The sequence below is a fragment of the Diadema antillarum genome, unplaced genomic scaffold, assembly GCF_040938485.1.
Source record: "Diadema antillarum isolate AM-2024a unplaced genomic scaffold, OU_Dant_1.0 seq00000682_RagTag, whole genome shotgun sequence".
NCBI classification, from domain to species: domain Eukaryota; kingdom Metazoa; phylum Echinodermata; class Echinoidea; order Diadematoida; family Diadematidae; genus Diadema; species Diadema antillarum.
The window spans coordinates 2,582,432-2,606,375 of NW_027271587.1; the positions used below are offsets into that span (position 1 = coordinate 2,582,432).

The following is a 23,944-nucleotide window of genomic DNA, read 5'->3' on the forward strand; positions in this document are numbered from 1 at the left end:
TCACGTATTCGACAGGCTCTCACGCATCAATCTGCAGTCATCGATGGTGAGTTTCCTGATGGCGACCAGGCGAGGTTTGTCGTATGCTGGCATCATTTCTATCGTCATGATGCAGGAGAGATCGATCAGCTCTCGTTGGCAGCGCGCCAAACCCTAGATGCGGAAAAAGAAAAATGATTCAGTCTGAGTTACGTACTTCACAAATGTGCCATCAGGCATGCATTGTTTAGCGTTACGCAAGGCGATGACAAGCATAAGTGAGCCACCTGCCCAAGACCAGAAAATTTCTCTGTGCATGAATGGTACAAATTCAAGCCAGACATCATACTTCTGTGATTGTTGGTGAGCTCAAAGAAGCATATAGAAGATTGAGTGAACATAAGGATCAATGTACTGTTTATGCGATATATTTTATAGCGAGTCTAACATTTTGCCAATCAGGACTTCCCGATGATTTCACAAATGGTTAAATTCACAATCGTGGAGTACAGTACTGAAAAGAAAAATGTATGTGTGCACATCACATTCATAATTAGATTACAGTCACTATTATTTAAGTGTTTTTAAATTTGCGAATAGCACCTGACTTGCAAAATTCACGAAAATAAAAACCTCACAAAATATTTGGTGTATACCTGTACACTACAAGGAAAAAGAAGCTTACCCTTTTCCTCAAAAAACTGACAGCAGGACTGATGTGTATGTTAATGATGATAATTAACTGATAATCAATTTCTAGCACTTTTTTTCATGAACATCCAAGTGCTGCCCATGTCTTATAGCATTTGCTGTTTCCATGGCTTCTGTACTTGCAGCCCTTTGGAGTCTTGCCCAAAACAAGTCCATGGTAAAAAGAAAAACACACAAACAAACAAATCAACAAACAAACATGTGGTATTCAAAAGACAGTAGATAGTGATAGCATCTTTTCGCACTATTGAATACAGAGTAAAAATGGCTGCTCTCTGAACCTGATGGTTATAAAATAAAACACACACACACACACACACAATAAAAAATTGGGACGAAATCTAAAATACATGTATCTTGTGGAACTCTTGTGGCTCACTGGATGAGACCAGAGACACTTTATCTTGAGGTTCCATGTTCAAGCCTGATAGTAGCAGAGATATTGCCCGTAGACCAGGTACTTGTCTCAATCTTCATTGTGTTCTCCTTCCGCAGTAACCCAAAGACACCTTTCCCTGCATTATTTTGCCTATAAGCTTTTTACTTTGTTCCTCAGAGACCAGCAAACTATTAAAGTCTGTACTTGAATCAACTACTGGGGTTTGTGTGTCAGCTTGCCACGGCTAAAGCTGCATATGATGATGTTGCAACAGAGTTTTGAATAGCTGGTCTTAATCTGACATGTTTGTAGGGGACCACACCTATCCCCACCCTACCCTGGAAGTAATACCACAGAGGGGACAGCCCACTGTGTCATCAAGGAGCATCCTAATCTGAGCTAACCAATCAATGTCAAACCTCACACACCCCGAGCTCAGACACAGTGGACTGGTTTCAATACCTCACTGATGCAGCGTGAATCCAGCTGTCTAAAACCCTATGTGCTTCACACATATCCAGTATTTTTTTTTTTTTTTACTCAAGTTCTATCCAATTATTGCATAAAATAATATCCAATCCAGTATCAGGATACACATAGCATAGCACAGCAACAAAAAAAAGTTTAAAAAACAAAAACATAAACAAACAAACAAACAAACACCAGCTGTTTCTTCGTAATGCTGTCACAGAGAAAAAATACCTGCACAAGAATTTTTTTTAAAAAGATAAGACACAATGAATCTGTGTTCAGTAAAAGAAAACCTAATAAGCCCCTACCCCCTCCCCAGCTTCCCAGAGCGAATTCCCCCTGCCCTAAGGTAACATTTGTTGCATAAATGTAAGCATACTACCTCACATGCACCAACATAACACCCAACAAGCACAGTTCTGCTCAGACATTGTGTAACCCAGGAAAGCTGCACTGCACTTACTTGCTTGACTTCATTCTTAATCTCTTCTGCTTTCTCTTTGCTGGCAGACTGCACTTGATTCCGCATACTCTAGAATACAGAAAAATGTGCAGAAATAGAGAAAGTGATATTTAGAGAAGAGCTTTAATAGCAAAAACTTGGCATGACATCTGCATTAGAAACTTCACTTTAAAAAAAAAGTAAATCTGTTGGAAAATGGGCACAACAGAGAGTATAAAGAGAAAGTCATGACTGTTATGCTCAAACACTTTTGTGAAATCAACTCTATGGCCGCATTTCAGTTTATTAGTTTCGAAAACAAAATTTCAAACAATTTCCAGGCCACATTGAGTTTCAGCATCAGCATTAGAACAAAGGATTTCTAACATGCATAAAACAAATCATTAGGAAAGCTATAATCAGTTTAGAAATGTCACTATGGTGACTGGTATGCCTCCGCCATAATGCAAACTTCTCCTATAGGTCTATAGTACCGGTACATGTGGACAATGTGTGATGAGAATTACACACAAATTACACATAAATCGGCAAAATATCAAAATTACATGTTTGTCACAAACGTGTTCACTATGGCAGAGCATGTATTTGGGGATTTGAGGACTTTTACTTGACTTTGACCCTTTTATAAGTTTATGCATTGAGTAATTTTCAAGGTATGGAGAAAAAGTGCAATTTTTGTATTGAGTAGTAAATTGTTACCATCTTCATCTGACCGTTGACCTTGACCTTTGACCCTATGACCCTAAAATCTATAACATAATCACTGTCAGGCAGAACATGCCTAAATATGTGCTAAGTTTCAAGACAACTTGAGCCACTTCCAAGATATGGAAGAAGTAAAGTTCAGCACTTTCACTTGATCTTTGACCTTTTGACCTTTGACTTTTTTGGCAAAAAGACTTCCCAGAGAATCTCTATTGGGTAGTACATGTATACACCAACTTTTAAAAAAAATCTTGCAGGCATTGAATAAAAATGAGGGAAATAGTCAAATTTTGAAAAGTTGACCTTGACCTTTGACCCATGACCTTTGATCTCATGACCCCCAAATTCCCTAGATAATTACTGCCAGTCAGTACATGTTTACATACTATGTTCCATGAAGATACCTTGAACCATTTCCAAGATATGGAGAAACAAGAGACCCGCGGGTCTAGCGCTCACCTGAGTATCGCAAGTTCACCTTTCACGCAGTCACTAATCTAAATTATTCACAGCTCTACCAAAATTTGACCAGGCATTCTCAAGTAGAAGATGAAACTGTACAATAAGGGCCCAAATTTTTTAAGATTCCTTAATTTGGGGGGGGGGGGATTGGGGCCCCCTGGGGCCCTCTGGGTGGGGCATGGTGCCCATTTTTATAAATTGAGATCCTGACCCCCTAGGGATGCTACCTGCCAAGTTTGATGAAAATACATCATGAGGTTTTCAGGAAGAAGATGAAAATGTACAATTCAGGTCCCCATTTGGACCTTCCCAACCAACCCCCCCCCCCCCCCTGCCCCCAAGAGGGGCACCCCTTGATCTCCTATGAACAAACTTGAAAATACAGTCATTAATGTACTCACTCATTACCTCTATAACTTCTGATTCTAGAGAAGATTTTTAAAGATTCCTTCATTTTGGGGGTTTGGGGCCCCCCTGGGGGCCCCCTGGGTGGGGAATGGTGCCCATTTTAAGAAATTGAAATCCTAACTCCCTAGGGATGCTACCTGCCAAGTTTGGTGAAAATGGGTCATGGGGTTCTCAAGAAGAAGATAAAAATGTACAATTTAGGCCCCATTAGGACCCCTCCTCACCCCCCTCCCCTGGGTCCCAAGGGGGGCACCCCTGATTCTGCCATGAACAAACTTGAAACTACAGTTATCAATGTACAAACTCATAGTATTAACTTAGCTCTATCACTTCTGGTTCTGGAGAAGAAGATTTTTACAGATTCCTTAAGTTTGGGGCGTTTGGGCCCCCTGGGGGCCCCCTGGGTGGGGCATGGTGCCCATTTTCACAAATTGAGTTCCTAACCCCCTAGGGATGCTACCTGCCAAGTTTGGTGAAAATGGGTAATGGGGTTCTCAAGAAGAAGACGAAAATGTACAATTTAGGCCCCATTAGAACCCCTCCCCACCCCCCTACCCTGGGTCCCAAGGGGGGCACCCCTAATTTTGCCATGAACAAACTTGAAACTACAGTCATCAATGTACTAACTCATAGTATTAACTTAGCTCTATCACTTCTGGTTCTAGAGAAGAAGATTTTTACAGATTCCTTAATTTTGGGGGGTTTGGGCCCCCCTGGGGGCCCCCTGGGTGGGGCATGGTGCCCATTTTAACAAATTGAGTTCCTAACCCCCTAGGGATGCTACCTGCCAAGTTTGATGAAAATCGGTCTTGGGGTTTTCAAGAAGAAGATGAAAATGTAAAAAGTTTACGCACGACGCACGACGGACGACGGACGACGGACGACGGACGACGGACGACGGACGACGGACGACGAACGACGGACGACGGACGACGGACGACGGACGACGCACGACGGACGACGCACGACGCACGACGCACGACGCACGACGGACGCCGGACGAAGGGCGATCGCAATAGCTCACTTGAGCCTTTGGCTCAGGTGAGCTAAAAAGTGAAATTTTTACATTTTCAATTGACCTTTGATCTCATGACCCAAAACTGTCACCAGAGAATCTTAATTGGGTAGTACATGCATACACTAAGTTTCAAGAAAATATCTTCAGGCATTGCATAGATATGGGGGAAATAGTGAAATTTTAAGCATTTGACCTTGACCTTTTGACCTTTGACCTTGAGCATGTGCATCCAAAAGTTGATAGGCACAACTTCAGCCCCTCATACACATACATGCCAAGTTTCATTAGGATACATCAAAGGGTTTTTTAGTTACGCTGTCCACAAAATGGATTACGGACGGAAGGACGGACAACCTGAAAACAATGCCTCCGGCACCACTTTGTGGCGGAGGCATAAAAATACCCCTTCCCCCAACCCCCCCCCCCCAAAAAAAAAAAAAAAAAAATCACTAAGTCACCAGTTTCTAAAAGATAGAGAAACTAGATATGTGTACCTTATTATTGTGAGCGTCTATGATCACAAACAAAAAAACAAAAGAAGAAATGTTCTCAAGATTATTACCTGCATTTTGGGAACCGAAAAGCCAATCAATCCTGTCAGGACCTGAAATTGAACCAGTCATTATCAGGGAAAAAAAGAAAAATAAATCACACACTTCCTGTGTGAGAAGGAGGGAACTCTGCAATATATGGTATCCACAATGATCACACAAATGATGAAACTTTTGAATGAGAAATACAAGTTTGACGTACATATACACATCCGTTTTTACAAACTTTGATGAGTTACCGATAGAAAAAAAGAGTTAAATGTAAGCAATTTCAACATTTGCTTATTTGGTCATACATTAAAAGAGTTACAACAACATGACATGAACACTTATTCTTTTACAGGCACCTCCTGTTACAACAAAGTCAACAGGACTGCCAGTTTTCTTTCATTATATCAAAATTTCTTTGATATTAAAGATATATACCAAAAAATAGATAATAATTTTGGGACATGAGTTTTTACTTCGTTCTAACAAGAATTACGTTATAACTGTGTTTGTTATAACAGAAGTGCATTGCACTGTAAAAGTGGATATCTTCGCTTGACTAATTTTTTCGCACTCGGCTGGATCAGATGAGGTTTGCATGTTTTCATTTCCACAGAATCAAGACATCAATTACTGGAATATATGGCAAGCAAAGATATTTGCCTGCTTTTATCTTTGCACTAGTTTCTGGTTGTGCAAAATGCACAAAAAATTTCCACTTTTACAGTATAGGCCTACTGAAGAAATTCAGGCATTTAAAAGTATACTGCTAATCATATGTAATTCATTTCTTGGGTCGTGTAGTTGTAGGGAGTCTCAATTCCTTACTCGGCTTCTACTCCATTCCCAAGCTTTGCAAACACCAATACTTACTGTTGATTTTGCTAGCAAACAGGGTCTTATACAATGCTCATACACTGGAACCTAGTTAGAACAAGGTCAGATGGAGCAAGATATCTAATATATCAAGGTAATTTTGCAGGTCCCATTCCTTTTATATTCTCTTGTTTTTGTCCCTGATATACCAAGATATAACAAGATTTCTTTTGTTCATTGCATATACTTTTCATCTTACATGTTTCTGATTATATTTATTCATTGCAAATCTGTTTGCAAACACACACTTTGTACATCTGTATCAATGTTCACGGCCTTGCTGAAAACCAGCTAACAGCTGAAAGCAGGCTTTTATCCATGATGAAATGAAGTCAATCGATCAATCAATACTCAATATAACAAAGAAATTTCAGTCGTCTGAAGTAGCTCATTATAACATGGTTCCCCTATATAATTACAAGAGACCCGCGGGTCACGCGCTAACCTGAGTATCGCAATTTCACCTTCCATGCATTCTTGCACACTCTTACCCGAGAACATTGGAAACTTTAGGTCTGCATATGGATCCCCCCCCCCCCTCAACTCGGGGGGGGGGGGGGGGGAAGGGGGGAGGGGGCAGGCAGTCCTGGATCTGAATCTGCAATTAACAAACTTGGAACTAAAGTCATTAATGTACAAACTCATGGTATTAACTTTGCTTTATCATTTCTGGTTCTAGAGCAGAAGATTTTAAATATTCCTTAATGTGGGGGGGGGGGGGTGGGCCAACTAGGGGGCCCCCAAGAGGGACATGGTGCCCATTTGAAGGAATTGAGATTCTATCCCCCTAGGGATGCTACCTGCTAAGTTTGGTCAAAATTCATTTTGAGGTTTTCAAGAAGAAGATGAACATGTACAATTCAGGCTCCATTACAACTGTAGGACTTCTCCCCAGCCCTCTCCTGGGTCCTAAGGGCGTGGGGGGGGGGGGGGGAATGAATCCGCCAACCCCATGAACAAACTTGAAACTACAGTCATCAATGTACTAACTCATAGTATCATCTAAGCCCTATCACTTCTGGTTCTAGAGAAGATTTTTAAAGGTTCCTTAATTTTAGGGGGTTTGGCCCCCTAGGGACCCCCCAGGTGGGCAATGGTGCCCATTTGAACAAATTGAGATCCTATCCCCCTAGGGATGCTACCTACCAAGTTTGGTGAAAATCAGACATGGCGATCTCAAAGTGAAGATGAAAATGTACAATTTAGGCCCCATTAGGACCCCTCCCCACCCCCTCCCCTGGGTCCCAAGGGGGGCACCCCTGATTCCCCCATGAACAAACTTGAAACTACAGTCATCAATGTACTTACTCATAGTATCAATTAAGCCCTATCACTTCTGGTTCTAGAGAAGATTTTTAAAGATTCCTTGATTTTAGGGTGTTTGGGCCCCCCTGGGGCCCCCAGGTGGGCCATGGTGCCCATTTGAACAAATTGAGATCCTATCCCCCTAGGGATGCTACCTGCCAAGTTTGGTGAAAATTGGTCATGGGGTTCTCAAGAAGAAGATGAAAATGTAAAAAGTTTACGGACGACGGACGACGCACGACGCACGCCGGACGAAGAGCGATCGCAATAGCTCACTTGAGCCTTCGGCTCAGGTGAGCTAACAAGTGTATGTGTATGCTTCTTGTAGAAAGAAAGAGAAAAAATAATGAATCAATTAAATTGTGCAAAAATGCACCTTTTTGACAACATTTTGACGGCATGACAAAATAAGTCTACAAATCATCGCATCCCTCCCCGCTTTACTAACCGGATCTGAGATGTCGACGTCTAGGGACATGGTGCCATCGTTAATCTTGGCAATCAGATTCCATTCCGGGACATGTGATAGGCCGGACACCAGGGTCATGATGAAACCCTACGAGACAATATTATTGCCAAAAAAACACCAAACTCTGTCAATCACCAATCACTAAATGGCTTTCTTCATCACCTTATGAAGAATATCACTGAACCCACATTATGCCACTATCTAAGAAACTACAGATACTGTGCATTTACGTGTTTTCACTGATGATTAAATCCACTAGTTACTGTGACTGGAACAATAAATAAATAGATTAACAATTTCCCGCAAGTGGTAGGAGACCCTCCCTTCAATACTTATGGAAAACACTGAAAAGCGTTCCTAAGAGTCATCAACTCTAAATTCTCCCATTGGCTTGTGTACAAAATATCGCTATAATCATGTTTTCGTTTGATAATCCAGCATGTTCCAACTATTCCCTTCTATATAACATTAATGTTTTTGTTTTTTTTTCTTACTGTAACAGTGAAAAGGTGATGTGAAGGATGCACATACCGTAAAACATAATATATTCGCGGCATGAAATTTTCGCAAATTGGAGCCGACGGCCTTTCTTGTGGCAAGAAATTTTCGCGAATTGCCACTGGCATTCAATGCATATAGTGTAGACGAGAACTTTCATGTGCATTTAATTTCGCAAATCTTGACGCTCGCAAAATTTGCTAAATCAAAATGTATGCAAACATTCGTCGTTTGACAGTATTCTTCTTTTTCTTTTTCTAAAATGAAGAAACTGTAGCAAAGATTTGGTGTGTAAGTAAATGGGAAACTAATGAGGTCTATAAGTTGCACATGACACTGGTCATTATTTTATCAAAACTTGTGAAACTTTAAATTCCATAATTTACTCACTCATTTTTTATGGCAAATTCATTACTCTGTTTATGTGATTTCATCATATCTATCAAAACCAATTTGAACATATCGTGGAATCACACTCTAATTGGACAACTTTCAAGACTGCCACGGTAATAGCGCCACACAAAAATTGTTGGAAATTAACAACATTGAGGGCGCACTCACTTTGATGTCAAATTGGCAAGCTTCTCTCCGAGCGATGGCGTCTTCCATGTCTATCAGGTAGATGAAGGGAAATTTCACACTCTTCTCTGTGAAACAATAAGATGTTGACTTCAGTTTTATAGAAAGAATGATTTAAGTCAAAATCATGGCTGAAGAGCCACTGTATACTGCCTGAGCTTAAACTTTCCAAATCACTTCTTACAAACTTCTCCAAATGTTGCTAGTTACAGTTAAGACATGTATGCTTCTCTAAAATTCTAACATTGAGAGCTAATAAGAAACAGGGTACTCGTCCGCAAGGCTGTGTCTGGCATAAGATGTAATAATGCCTCCAGTGACACTTTGTGGCAGAGGCATAAAAACAGAATGCTGTCTTTCACATGGAATAATCCTGTAAATGTGCCACCATGAATATCATTTCTACACAATCTCCATACAACATGCTTTCTTCTTTTCTCTTATTGACCAATCAAGTCCTGGCTGGAGGAATTTGTCGCAGAAATTATCATCTTGGTAAAAATCTGTCACAGCACAATCACCATCACTTAAATAACTTCCCCGTATTTCACTGTATAATCATATAATTACAGAAAGATTAGATGGAACTTATTAAATCAATTGAGTCTGCACAAGATCGAAATCTAAAATCTTGTTAATTTGAGAGAACAATGGAACTTTAATTTTCTGAAATGTGTTACCAATTTAAGTAAAAAGTTTAGAAAAGAGAATTTTTAAATTTCTGCAACCATCACAAACAGAAATAGATGAATAACAAGAGGCTCACATAAAATATAATTTTTACTCCACCGTATGAGACTACTGATAAATAGTAGCATTTGTAATAACAAGATACCTCATCAAATTACAGAAATGTGGACTTTCAGGTTAAATCACATATGCAATGCAACTTTCCTCACCAACTTCTATTCGTCTTCTCTTGGCCGTGCTCTCTCCTGGCCCCACATTTTGACTCAAACGGCTTTCACAAGATTTCTCTTGCGACAACTGCTCTTGCTTGATGGTTTTCTTGGTTGTGAGAGTCCTGGAGCGTGATTCTTCAGTTCTGTGCGGTCCACCTCTAGACAAGCTTATCCTGCTGTGGAGGGACGCCTCCGGCTGTCTTGGTGGCAGTGATGCGCTAGCCACACTTGACTGCCCCTCCTTTCTTTGGTTGGAGTCCGTTTTGAAGAGGGGCATGGCATTTGCCACTTGAAACGAAGCGGCTCTAAGCGGTGCCACCGAAGCCACTACCGCTCCTTGATGGCCCCTGACGTGACCCTGACTGGCTCTCTTTTCTGATTTTATCCCGTGTGATTCTGCACTGGAGAAAGGCCGTCGCGGTGTTGAGGTCAGCATCCTTGATGAATTGCTTGGAAGTTGTTTCAGCGAATGCTTGGTGTCACTACTTTCCCCTTGAGGGCGTGGCTGGTGCCCCGCCCTGCCAACATGCTCCCGCTGACTTCTACCCTGGTCCTGTTGGAAGTCATCATCCCAGTCCATGGCCAGTAGCTGCTCCTCCTCATCCTCATCCAGTTCCCATAAGGCCTCTTCTTTCTTGACTGGGCCTCTGCTCTTTGTCTGGAGAGACTGAAAGACAGACAGACAGACAGATGAACAGATACTCTATACGCTGTTATTTTCGCGTACAGATATTTTCGCGCATGAGGAAGTCATGGACATTTTCGCGAGATGTTGTTTTCGCGAATTGACACAGAGGCCTACATAAGCGCACTACTACCTTAGCGTATGGTGACATTTTCGCATGTTGTTAAATTCGCGGTCCAACTGAGATTCGCGATGAAATTTGCGAAAATTAAACCCTCACGAAAATAACAGCTCATAAAGTAGACAGACAGAAAATAAAATGAGGGAGAGGGAGGGAATAGAAGCCAGAGGAAGGAGAGACGGGGAACAGAGATAGATGGACATTCATATGGAGGGGAGAGAGAGAGAAAAGAGATGGAAAGAAAGTGTGAAGTAAACAGAGTGGATCACAAAGAGATAGAGATAGAGAGATAGAAATTGGAAAGAAAGAAAGAGAGACTGACAGCAATGCAATTATCATTATTCGCTGTCTTATGTATTTTCTGAGGGTCCCATATCGTACAAGCTTTGCTTTGTAGAGGGACCCTCCATTTCCATTCCCATCCTTAAAGGGAAGATAAACCCCAAGAGCAATGTGGATTGAGTGAAAGCAGCAACATTAGTAGAACACATCAGTGAAAGTTTGAAGAAAATCAGACAATCGATGCAAAAGTTATGAATTTTTAAAGTTTTGGTGTTGGAACCGCTGGATGAGGAGACTACTAGAGGTTATGACGTATGAATGGACAACAATACCAAGAGAATATAAAGAAAATTCTACAAAAATCCATTTTTCATGAAAATTACAAATTCCATCAACTTGATATTGACATATGTTAAGGGTAGCAATTATTCCCCCTGCTTTCTGAAAGAGGTTGGTCCATTGCTCTTTCATAATTCTAGAAAAGTGAATTTTTGTTGACTTTCCTTTATATTTTCTTTGTATTGTTGTCCACTCATACGTCATATCCTCTAGTAGTCTCCTCATCCAGCAGTTCCAACACCAAAACTTTAAAAATTCATAACTTTTGCATCGATTGTCCGATTTTCCTCAAACTTTTACTGATGTGTTCTACTAATGTTGCTGCTTTCACTCAATCCACATTGCTCTTTGGGTTTACCTGCCCTTTAATTAACTTGTACTATAATGAAAAAGAAGAGGGGATGAAAGAGAGAATGAGAGAATGTGTGCAGGTCAATGAGAGACTTGCATTGCCACAACATCATTTTCTCTAATTTCCACTAGTGGTTACACCAAGTATCTCTGTTTTACCACAACCATGTAAAACTTCAGAATTTCATAACTTTTCTAACATTGATGAAAGTTCCACCAGTCTGTTTGAGTCACTCAGCCATTTGCTCATGATTGTCTGCTATGCAAGCATGGATGAACACTTGGAAAATGGTAACAATCTACAATACACTATATATCTACACCAAGTATCTCTGTTTTACCACAACAAGTAATACAAGTCAAATAGAAATAAGATTTTTAGATACATTAATTATCTTTACCGTCATTTGTGCCTGCTGTTGTTGTTGCTGCTGCTGTTGTCGTTCAATCGTCTCCAATTCTTCCATCATGAGTTCGTCAAGGCCATCATCATCTTCCATGAGGAATTCTTGCTCTACTGTACCCCGCCCTGGTGGGCCCCACCCAGCCCCTGAAGTGGAGCCCCGCCCACCAACAGCTTCTGCCTTCACAGATGCTGACCTGCAACATTGAGAAAAATCATTGCCTGACAATTGCAGGGACGCCAACCTTGTAAACAGTATTGCAAACTCAAGTGGGCCAAGCTAGCTTATCAGTACTTTCATATCATTTCTACTTGATAGCATATATGTTTTCTTGTGTTTTATGTTTTATTTTGTAGTTTATTGTCCTTCTGCCTGATGCAAAATGCAACACAAATACAATTTTATGTTTGCAAACAAACCGCTTTTTTCACTAAAAAGTTTGGTACAGGCAATATGATGAAATTAGTGGTTGGTTCCAACAGTGTGCTCTTACTTAGCCAGAGTGGCAGACTGCTAGACACAATATCGGTCAAGAATTATAAAATAGGTCTTCCATGGACATTCCACCTAGCAAAGATTACAGACATCAATGGTAACACCAATCAACATGCTTCAATCTCTTTTCATCAAAACATCATCGACAACAAAATATTGACCAAGAAGAGCATACATGTCTCGAAATCACTTTGTACTCAAGAGCAGACTATCACATTTTGCCATACCCAGTTCCTCGTCCAGCTGAATGGTTCCCAACGAACTCCGTCTTGACTTGTGTCTTTGGCACACTGCTCTTTGTCGAGGCACCAGGGGTTGCTTTTCGAACCTTAGGTGTGAATGGCTGGGGCTCTGGATCGTTTCTGATTGACAAGAAAGAATTACAGAAACAAGACAAAACTACCATGAATAAGAAGAGTAAACAAGCTGTGCGAAGCTGCTCAAGCCAACATACAAGACATTCAACAACTAAAATTCAGACTAACAAACTCGCACATTGCAGAAAAGTGGTCACAAACTCCCATCTTCGCACAGTTTGCATTGATTTAAACACTTCCTCCTCAATAATGAGTGGCTGGTTAATTCTAATCTACAAATTGTACTTACTGTTTCACAGCACGTTTGATTATGGTCATTAATACCTCCTCCATGTACGTCTGCCTTGTGAGAGTAATGATAACAATGGCGTGAGAAACACCCAACTATTGTAAAAAGAAATCAATCAATTTTCACATGCATGAAACTTTCGAGAATTTCAAAAGGAGCAAAGATTCACAAAAGTAAAATGCACACGAAAATTTTTTTTCTACACAATGCATTGAGAGCCAGAGGCAATTCCCAAAGTTTCATGCCACAAAAAAGGCAGTCTGCTCCAATGCATATTAGTTTCATGCCACGAATGTTTCTAGTTTTACATTATGATACAAGGTTTTAACTAGAAATATCACTGAAGGTGATTAATACCCCCGCCCCGTGACAACAGTCTTACCCAAGGAATGATCTTTCCTTGATCTTCTGCCATTTAAATGCCATTACCATGGCAACGCAGCTTCCGACACGTCCGAAAAATATGTCTTGCACATCTTCCCACCAAGACTATTGTGTGTGCCACATTTCATAAGCTTTTGTCAAAAACTGAGGAAGCAGTTCAATCCACAAGATCTTTCCTTGATCTTCCGCCATTAATATGCCGTTACCATGGCAACGCAGCTTCCGACACGTCCAAAAAATATGTCTTGCACATCTTCCCACCAAGACCAATGTGTGTGCCACATTTCATGAGCTTCAGTCGAATACAGAGGAAGTAGTTCAATCCGCAAGATCTTTCCTTGATCTTCTGCCATTTATATGCTGTTACCATGGCAACGCAGCTTCCGACACGTCCGAAAAATATGTTTTCCACATCTTCCCACCAAGATCAAGGTGTGTGCCACATTTCATAAGCTTTGGTCAAAAAACTGAGGAAGTAGTTAAATCCGAAAGATCTTTCCTTGATCTTCTGCCATTAATATGCCGTTACCATGGCAACCTACTTTCGGGTACTGTCAAAAAATGCGTCTTGCACATCTACAACCAAAGGCACACATCTGTACCAAGTTTCATGGAAATTGGGCAAAAACTGAGGAAGTAGTTTGCAACACAAAATTTTCCATCATTTTGGCTCATAACATGTGAGCTGTTACCATGGCAACATACTTTTTGTCACTGTCAAGAAATGTGTCATGCTGACCTATATCCTAAGACAAACATTCAATATGAATTCCATGAGAATTGGAAGAACACTGATGAAGCAGTTTTGCCATGAAGCATTTTGCCCTATATTTTACCAATAACATGCCGTTACCATGGCAACACACTTTTTGCCACTGCGGAAATATGTGTCTTGCACATTAACATATTCAGATGAACATCTGTACCTAATTTCATAAAAATTGATCAAAAACTGTGGGAGGAGTTGGCGACGCAAGATTTGTACCCATTTTTGCCCATAATATGCCGTTACCATGGCAATGTACTTTTGGGTACTGTCAAAAAATACGTCTTGCACATCTACAACCCAAGGCACACATCTGTGCCAAGTTTTATGGGAATCGGTTGAAAACTGAGGAAGTAGTTCGCGACGCAAGATTTGCAACGGACCGACCGCCCGACCGCCCGACCGCCCGACCGCCCGACCGCCCGACCGCCCAACCGACCGACCGCCCGACCGTCCGCTGATTCCTATATACCCCCTTCAAACTTCGTTTGGCGGGGGTATAATAACTGGGTCTTGTTGGGCTTTAAAAATTGCAACACTGCACTCTCAAGTTTCTAAGTCACCTAAGATATCAAAAGAACACTTGAAGTTGACCTAGCTCCTTTACAAGAAACAGAGGATAATTAGCACAACGTAACATAATGACAGATTGAGGAAACATACTTTTCACTGAAAATAGAATTTGTGCATTGGGCGGAGGGCAGCACGTGGAATTAACCATCACTCATAGAATTAGTAACTCTTCAATGTATTGTCCAGATTTTCTTCACACTTCCATGGTGTCGCACTAATCTTTCTACATGACTGACACAAGAACGTTTGGAGAAAGCTCCTCATTTTTTAACCCATTGAGGACAGGCTGATTTTGCTACAAAATAGACACCATAGACACCTGCCCAAGTATACTCGGGACTAGTCTTCAACGGATTAATTACATGTACATACTTCTTATCCTTCCACTACTTTGCATCACTTTGTGATATTCTTACTTTCTATGCCACACACAATTCCTTTATAATTCCTTCTAAAGATCTCTTCATTGTGTCTTGATGCTATTATCCTCACTATCATTGCTAGCCTGAATGGTGTGCTACTGAATATTCATAACCCTGTCACTCCCTTGTTTCCATGGAGACCAGACACAGTCTCCGCCCCCTTACATAGCCCTGGTGAGGAGTTGCTCCTGACTGTTGGTCTCCTTCAGTGCCTCCACCTCCCCACCGAGGAGCCTGACGTGGGCCGGGGTCAGGAGGATCACGCCACGCCTGCACATCATTTTGCCGGAGAGCAGAATCTGCAGAGACAAGAAAATCATCATCAAATATCTGCTGCACTCACAAACAAACCAAAGCACCCTCAGAAACCTTAGGGTCATTTTTGGCCTTGATTTGCATTTACAGTGTTTTCACAATCTCACATGTCATAAGGAGGAGTATAGGGTATTTTTGAAGTGTCTGTTGTGGTATGTATTGCTGCAGAAAGCAGACAGATGGCTTTTGTCAATTTTGTAGTCCAACCGAGATGTACAAATGAGTTCTTGACTACATCTTGTAATTATTTCTAACATGTGCATTCTTGTGTGTGCACTTTGTTTTGGGGGGATTTTTCTACAAAATTAATTACATGAAGATGGCTGTACAAAATAAACAATTAATATGTTCTGGATGGCACATGGACGCAAGTCATTTCCCTTGCATAGAGAGCTAAGATGATACAGTGGATTTTGTCAACTGGAAATACAGCCCAAAAAAGGTTGATGACAGTGATAAAAGTAAATGCCACAAACAAAAATGGGAAATTTCTGGGATCATCAGCATGATGACAAACAGTCAGGATCTATCTGTTTTATCACATCTCTAACCACCAATCCTGGAGGATTTCTCCCCATCGCTGTTTCTCACCTTGGTTCCTGGAGTGAGCTGCAAGTTGAGGGTGGGGACCATCTGGTACTCCATAGCCTGGATGGTATGGCTGCCGTCCGTCAGGGTCAGCATCAGAAGCCGGTTAGCCTTGGGCTCAAACTGGGGCATGGGGGAGAAGGAAGAAAAAAAAAAGGCCAATGTCTTTAAGGGGTTATCCTTTTCCCATGATGTCACTCAGGTGTTGTTGTTTTTTTTAAATATTTTAATCACCTTCACATCTCTGCAGCTCCTTCAATCACTGTAGTGTAAACTGAATTGCAGATGAAGGAAAACAAGAACAGGCCAATAGCCAACAAATCATATACAAATTGACACCAGAAGAGGAAAAGCAGAAATATTGAAGAGGAAATGGGTGTTTTACCTTCAACAGTAGTTGAATTTGACCATCCTCCCCAGATACAGTCAAATTTTGATAAACAATAGGTAAAATCACAGAGAGTCAAGTCATTCATATCTATGGAGGTTGACAGTCTCGGTACTTCATGCAAAGTGAACCACTCCCCAAGATATTGCCATATGTAGCACAAATATGTTGTTGGTCATATCAAAGTTGCTAAATTTTCTTCAGAAAAGTTACATCATCACTTCTCATTCTGCCACTGTGGTTTTCCCTCGCAAACTCAAGCACTTATGAATTCCTCTTGCAAGTCCCTATTTGCAAGAGATTACTGTAAAACATGATATATTCGCGGCATGAAATTTTCGCGAATTGGAGCCGACAGCCTTTTTCGTGGCATGAAATTTTCGCGAATTGCTTCTGGCGTTCAGTGCATGTAGTGTAGACAAAAGCTTTCGCGTGCATTTTAATTTCGCGAATTTTGGCGCTCGCGAAATTCACAAAATTAAAATGCACGCGAAAATTCCTCGTTTTACAGTATACTTGCAATAATCATATGTGGTATATAGAGTAGACTCTACTGACTTTACCTTCCTCTGAGAAACTGGCTCAGCGGAGACAGAAACATTCTCATTCTCTCTGCCTTGTAGTTTAACAAGCTGTGCGTATGCTGGAGTGGAAACATCTTGCACACTGTTCATCTGATCAACACATTAAAAAAAAATAACAGAAATAAGTATCATTATCATTTTTTTTTAAAATTGGTAGCATACTCATGTGATATTCATTACAAGTGATACTTTCTTAAAAGCCCTAGAACAGAGTTATAAATGAGTACCAGAACGTGGGGTTGGACATCTGGTATTATTTTAGCAAAAAGGCATTACAAAAAAAGGACCAGACTTTTGTCTTGAGTTGTTGAATAACTTGACCTGAATATAGCAAGGATTGAATCTGTGGATCTCTTATCAATTTGAATAATTTGTTTTCCTTGCCTTTTTATTCAGTGAGTTGCATCTTTCATCTTCCCAGGTTACTCTAAGCTACAATCAGGAAGCTTATAACACCGAGGGACATTTTCCATTTATAGCTTTGCAAAGTCACTCTGTTGTTGTTTGTTAGCACTAAATGACTTTACATCATTACCAGGTATTGTATACGCCATATATTTGGCGAGTCTAATTTTTTTTGTGTGAATCGGGTGTTCCTGACAATTTCAAGAGTGGTTAGATTCACAATTCTGGATTACAGTACTGAACGAAGAAATGCATGCGTGCTTGTCACATTTATGTCAGGATGAGATTTAATATTTTTGCTTGTTTGTAAAGTTATAAATAGCACCGGACTTGCAAAATTCGTGAAAATAAAACCTTGCAAAATATTCCGCACATACAGTATATATCACCATGTATCAGTATAGTTCCCCTCCTAAAAAGTAAAATATAACAATCAAAAAGCACTTAAAAAAAAAACCAAAGCGATAGACCAGAAACAGAAGAAACAGAAGATATAGGTGGGTCAGAGGGTACAACAATCTCACTTGTAGTGCAAAGTTTCCCTGTAGCTCCATCTTCTGATCTGTCCTAGCCCCAGAAGGGAGGCACGGGAGGGCAATCTCACTCAGGTCCGAGTCCAGCCACTGCTCATAGACCAGCTGACATAGTTGGTCAGTGGAACTCACTGTTCCCTGAAACAGGAAATTAAAATATATGAGTTTATCAACCCTGATAAGTAATCAAGTTTTTTGTTTTGCTTTTTTTTTTTTGGAGTGTGTGTGTGTGTGTGTGTGTGTGTGTGTTCCTTTTCCCCTGTGTATAAAAAGAGCATGATTTTAATAGATTCATATCATCTTGGTACCTGAAATATTTAATGATAGAAGGTGCCAAGTGAGGTAAAGTAAGCAAGGGTAAGACTAACATTAAACAGGGAAGCAAAGTGCAGAGCAAACTTTCACACAGAATCAACAGAAAAATAATTGTACCCATTACTGCTAATATGACACAACCACATCCCTATTGGTAGTTTACATTGAGTTCATTTGCAGAAAATCTCTACATTTTCTATTTTCCCCCTCTACATTGGAGTTCCATCAGGCAGTTCTCTTAGAAATGGAATGGGGGAGGGTGACAATAGCAGCACTACTTTCACAATAGCACAAGGAAAAGAAACTGAGGAAGATGGTGGATGGAAAGTGAATTAGGCTGTGAAGAAAACCAAACATTTATGAGATTAACTGAACTACAATTCCATTCTGCCTGAAGCTGATACAGTGGAATCTCAATATGACAAGATCAGATATCTGATATAAAAAGATAATTTTGCGGGTCCAATTATTCCTTTTGTTTCCTGTTTTATAGGCCTACCTGATATATCAACAAGGATATTAAAGTGACCTCTAGCAGCTTGTTACAATGAGGTTCCCTGTACTTTCTAATGTATACCTCTGTCTGTAGCTCACCTCATACTCTTGGTGAATCCATTCCACGCAGGCTTGAATCCATTCATCCAGGACCAAGACATGGCGGGATCTCAACCATCTCTTCACGCTATTTGTGTCTGAACCCATGTCAGTCAGGGGCAGCCTGAACACGTAACCATATCATCCCCACACCAACGCTGACTGGGAGCGGTCTGATGGAACTCTGAGCCTCTCTGACCAAGATATGATAAAACATTGAACATGTCTTTCACATTCCTAACTATTATAAGAATTAAATTTCACTGTTTATGTCAATGAGTAACCTCAACGGTTTGTGATCCTTAAGAGATCAGACTTGTACACAAATAACAATCGTAACCACCTGTTAATTTGTCCATCCATTTAAAACAAAAGTTTAAATGCACCAAATAAACCTTAAATTTGTTGAAGATACTCCTCATCCCAGGCAAATTATCTATCTCCACTAACATTTACATTGTACAACGGCATGATAAAAACTGTCCAGAAACATATTTTTTCAAAGGTTTATCCAGCAATATTCATAAATGATGAATTTACAAATCCAAGTCTTAAGCTTATCACAATGAGAATGAAAATAACTCCTGGGCTTATTGAAATCGTTTCTTCCTTAAAACCCTTGTTAAGTATTTCTGATAATGGATACATGATACGATCGTATGTGGGCAATGTCAAAGTGTTATAATGTGCATGGTTTAGGAACAATATGAATATCAATACAAGCAGGTCTAGTCATCTATTACGCTTTCATGATCAACTGATATCGGCTCTCCGCAAGAGAAAAACATTGAAATTGTGAAGCTGAGCACAATTATCAATGCACAACTCTAATGTGTGACATTTAGACTTAAGTTCAATATCAGGAATATTTGGAAGAAAAGTCGGTCCTCAGTCAGGGGATCTATTATTGGGTGACAATTATTACTCATATTCATATTACACTATGTGCTACTTGAAGCACTTGTTGAGTTGTAATCAATTTTAGTCATTAAAATAAAAATAAAAAAGCTAAATTTTAACTTGTTAGTAATGTTACCTAAGCCGAGTTCTCTGCTAGCTGCTAAAATTTATGCTCACAATTCAGTATATGTGCATATCATCATTATAATATTTACAGCAAGTGTTGACCCCACCATTAATTTTCTGATTTGCCATTGACTGGCATTGCAATGTCCCCAATACACTCAATCTAAAAAGTTGTACATCTACAAGGTATTTAGACAAATCACATTCATTGCATTGTACTCGCTAGATTCTATTGTAGAATCTACAGTCAGTGTGTGCTGGAATAATAAACACATAATCAGGATTAATGATACATGATGATAACGTAAATGCATTTTTTTTTTTTTTTTTTTTTTTTGCTGGGCCAATGGGCATGATGGTATTGGGGGGAGGGTGTGGTCATGATACGAGATGATCGATGACATAATTTTTATACAGCATGCAGCGAGAAGGAAGAGAAAACTCTTCCAAGAGCATGAGTCAACAACATCATTTAAAATCTATTCATCAAATTATTGTTAGATCTAATTTAATCAATTGCAAGATCATTGCATTTAATGGACCAAACCAAAACAAATGACCATTCGAGTTCGACCAAGCCAGGCAAGGTCTCCGCGCGTGCACGCCCACTCCGCATGTCGTAGGTAGGAGCTATCGATCATGCGTCACATCACAACACAGACGTGCGTTGAGTTCTCACCTTTCAGCAAGCCTGTATCATTGACTGTCTTGGACGTCGGCACTCTCCTTCCCTGACCTGCTCTTACTAGGCTATGATATGGATCGCTTCGGTCTGAGTCTAGTCTGGACGTCTTAAACGTGGGCAATGACACTAACGTAGTAGTCAGTATATGGGACTGAGCAGACCTCTGGCTTCGTGTATAGGCGGGTTTCGCATAGAAAACTAGGTCTAATTATGAGCACTTTCTCGATCAATCTCACTTACTAGTGTGCAATTATCCTACTGTATTTACCCTGTTTTGCTGCACTATTGGGTGACAAACACGGTCTAGCAAATCAGCTGATTGGCGACGTCGGTATGTTTTCAGGGTCTTCGCTCCAACTTACAAATCTGGCGCGGCGTGTAGTTTGTGTTGTTGCTGTTGTCAAAAGATATTAAAAGATTTAGTTTTTTGTTGTTGTTGTTGTGAATGTGAAATATTTTAGCGAAAAACATAAAATGCCATGTGCTGCCCTCTCTAGACGTGAACTCTACAAGGATTCGTGACGAGACTCCAAGCAAGAACTACGTCTGTGGCCACAGCCTGCACTGGTAAAACAACACTCAAGTTGGAAAACATACATTTTGCTAAAAGGAATTTGCAACACACAAAAATACGGGGAAACATACTCGGGGCAATGATGATAGTAATGTGATTGAGTAATTCCATAAGGTACCCAACTCGTGACATGCTTATTTTGACAATAAAATCAGAAAATCAGCTTTTTGTTGAACATAGATTCAAGAAAAAAAATCATATTTATACGTAGTACTGTAAGTCCCTTCAAAGTAAGAGCAAACTTGTAACATTCTAAACTTAGAATGAAGCAAGTCAGCGTAAAATAGCAGTGTATGGGATGGGGGGGTGTCATCATGTCCTTGTGTAAGCGGGACACCATGGTGTCCACATTGATGAGGAACCTTCCATTTTGGCATTTCAAAACGGTACCTACTTTGAATAGTTGGATTAGGTTTGTTTCAATATAAGTGGTCATTTTGAAATAAAGAATCAACTACACTATTCAAAAAAAAATCACAACCCCAATTTTGGGCCAGGAAAAAGATAATGAGTTTCATATTTGACTGTATTGTATATATTATGTTTGATTATGTTGTAAATGATGCCATACGGAGAATAAATAAATCAAATCAAATCAAATCAAATCAATTCATCAAGGTTCCTCGTGTAAGCGGGACACCAAATATTCATTCTGCTTCTTGTTTTTTTTTTAAATTCACAATGACAACGGTCAGTTTTGATACCTATTTATAGGCCTACAAAGAAACCACGGCTACAGCCAGAGTTTGTGCTTTGTAAGCAATGATATGCTGAAACTAATAGAAGGGGGCATTTAACCAGTGGTAGGACTACCTTTTTTTATGGAATTTCCCGGTTGCATGCTTTAAGTGCTTTCTTTGAGACTGGAAATTCCGCCACGGTATAGCTATTAACTATAGCAGTTTCCAACAATGTTCTTTCTGAAGTATTTCACAACCATTTCACTTTGAATTGTTCTATACACAATTATAATACCAGGAATGCCAAAAATATTCACACACCATTAAACCGGATTTCAAAAACTCAATCCTCCATTTTTTACCATGGCCCTATTCTTTGGAATACTCTTCCTCCAACAGTCAAGAGTAGTAAGACCTTACGTCAATTTAAAAGGCTTTATAAAAAAATATATTTTTGATGAAATGTATCTGAAACTGTAAGTATAAGTATGCATTGTTTCCACCTCTGCCTCTTTTCTTCTCTTTTCATTGTATCTTTGACCTTTGTTTTATCAATTGAATTTGTATGATAATTGTTTAGTTGAAATGTATTGATAATTGTTTGTAGGGGATCATTTCCAACAAGCCTTGTGTGTGCTTTCTATGATCCCTCCATTCAAAATGTATAAATGTACCAAGGCAATTGTGTTTTGATATTTGTAGATGTTATGTTTTGATATGGAAATAAATGAATGAATAGATGGACACTCTATTTGCCGTGTGAGCACTGCTGCTAAATGGACAGATCGACAATTGCTATTATACAGCCAATATTGTCCTTCATGTTGTGAAATATGAACTATAGGGCTTACAGTGCTCAACAATATGGCATAAGCAGTAATTGTTAACGTATTATAATTATGTTGATTGTGTACGAATCTGACATCATAATACTAGCGTGATAATAAACAAATTGAAAGAATAGTTGTGAAAATAGTTCGTTGTTTTTAGTCTGCTGCAATGCTATCTTTGCATACTCAGAGCTACCAAGTCTCACGCATTCTGCGTGAGACTCAAGCAGTCTGTCTCACGATCTCACGCATGGCACCCATTTTTCTCACGCATCTGGTGAAGTCTGCAATTTGGGCCAGAAATAAGGAGCATAGCTCAAAGGATTAAAGTGATAGTTGCAATTGAAGGTATATTTCCCTTTTGCCTTTCAAAATTAGTAAAAAATAGTCACTTAATTAGTATGCACCAGATCGCATCATTTAGAGCTAATAATTTTAAAAAGCTCCCTACCATGGGAGGGGGACACCCTCCTCGTTCTCGTGCGCATGCGCGCGAGCGCCGAGATGCCGAGTCATAAAGATCTCACTCATAAACGTTTTTTGAACTTGGCATCTCTGTGACTTGTATTTCGAAAGTGCACTCGCGATGCTCGAGTCACTGGCATCACTGATGAGAAGTCGATTGTGAATACACATCCGCTTCATAGCCAAGTACGAAGTACCGGTAAGCCTACTGTGGTAGCGGTTTATTTACGAATACAAGTACCCGATCGACAAAAAAGGCGTGCAAAAGATTTCGGAAGAACTCTTATTTGGCCATTTGTCAGAGCTGGCCATTTGTCATTTGAAATACTTGGTATCCTAATACGACACTCGGATTCTTTAGTTGGATTGCATATGAATGGGAAATCGCTTAAACTTTTGCAATATGCAGATGATACCCTTTTGACACTCAACGGTTCAACCCAGGATTTACAAAGTGCTCTTACAATACTTAATGAATTTGCAAATATGTCCAACCTCAAAATTAACGTAACTAAAACTCAAGTAATATGGATTGGGAAGAACAGAACTTTCAAAAAAGAGATTTTACACGAGTACAAATTAAACTGGATATCTGAAGGATATTTCAGGTACCTGGGCATTGATTTTTCAGTTAAATTATCTGAAATGGTTAATCACAATTATCAAGAAAAGGTTAAAGAGATAAAACGTCAGATCAAGATAGCGATATGGCTGAAAAGAACATTGACTCCCTTAGGGAGAGTAACGATAGTAAAATCTTTATTGATACC

At 39.9% G+C, this 23,944-nt stretch overlaps 1 protein-coding gene across 1 annotated transcript; it reads right to left on the reverse strand.

Annotated features, from left to right (window-relative positions):
* LOC139737114 (recQ-mediated genome instability protein 1-like) lies at window positions 1–19,104 on the reverse strand. Its single transcript, XM_071647792.1, has 13 exons — window positions 18,915–19,104; window positions 17,997–18,143; window positions 17,047–17,157; window positions 16,099–16,218; window positions 15,358–15,491; window positions 12,669–12,803; window positions 11,944–12,142; window positions 9,762–10,398; window positions 8,845–8,930; window positions 7,765–7,872; window positions 5,159–5,200; window positions 2,004–2,072; window positions 1–153 (listed from the first exon to the last, which is right to left on the reverse strand). Exons 1-13 carry the CDS (start codon window positions 19,020–19,022, stop codon window positions 1–3), a joined length of 2,049 nt encoding a protein of 682 aa, XP_071503893.1. The 5' UTR covers window positions 19,023–19,104.
* Between the last annotated feature and the right edge of the window lie 4,840 nt (window positions 19,105–23,944).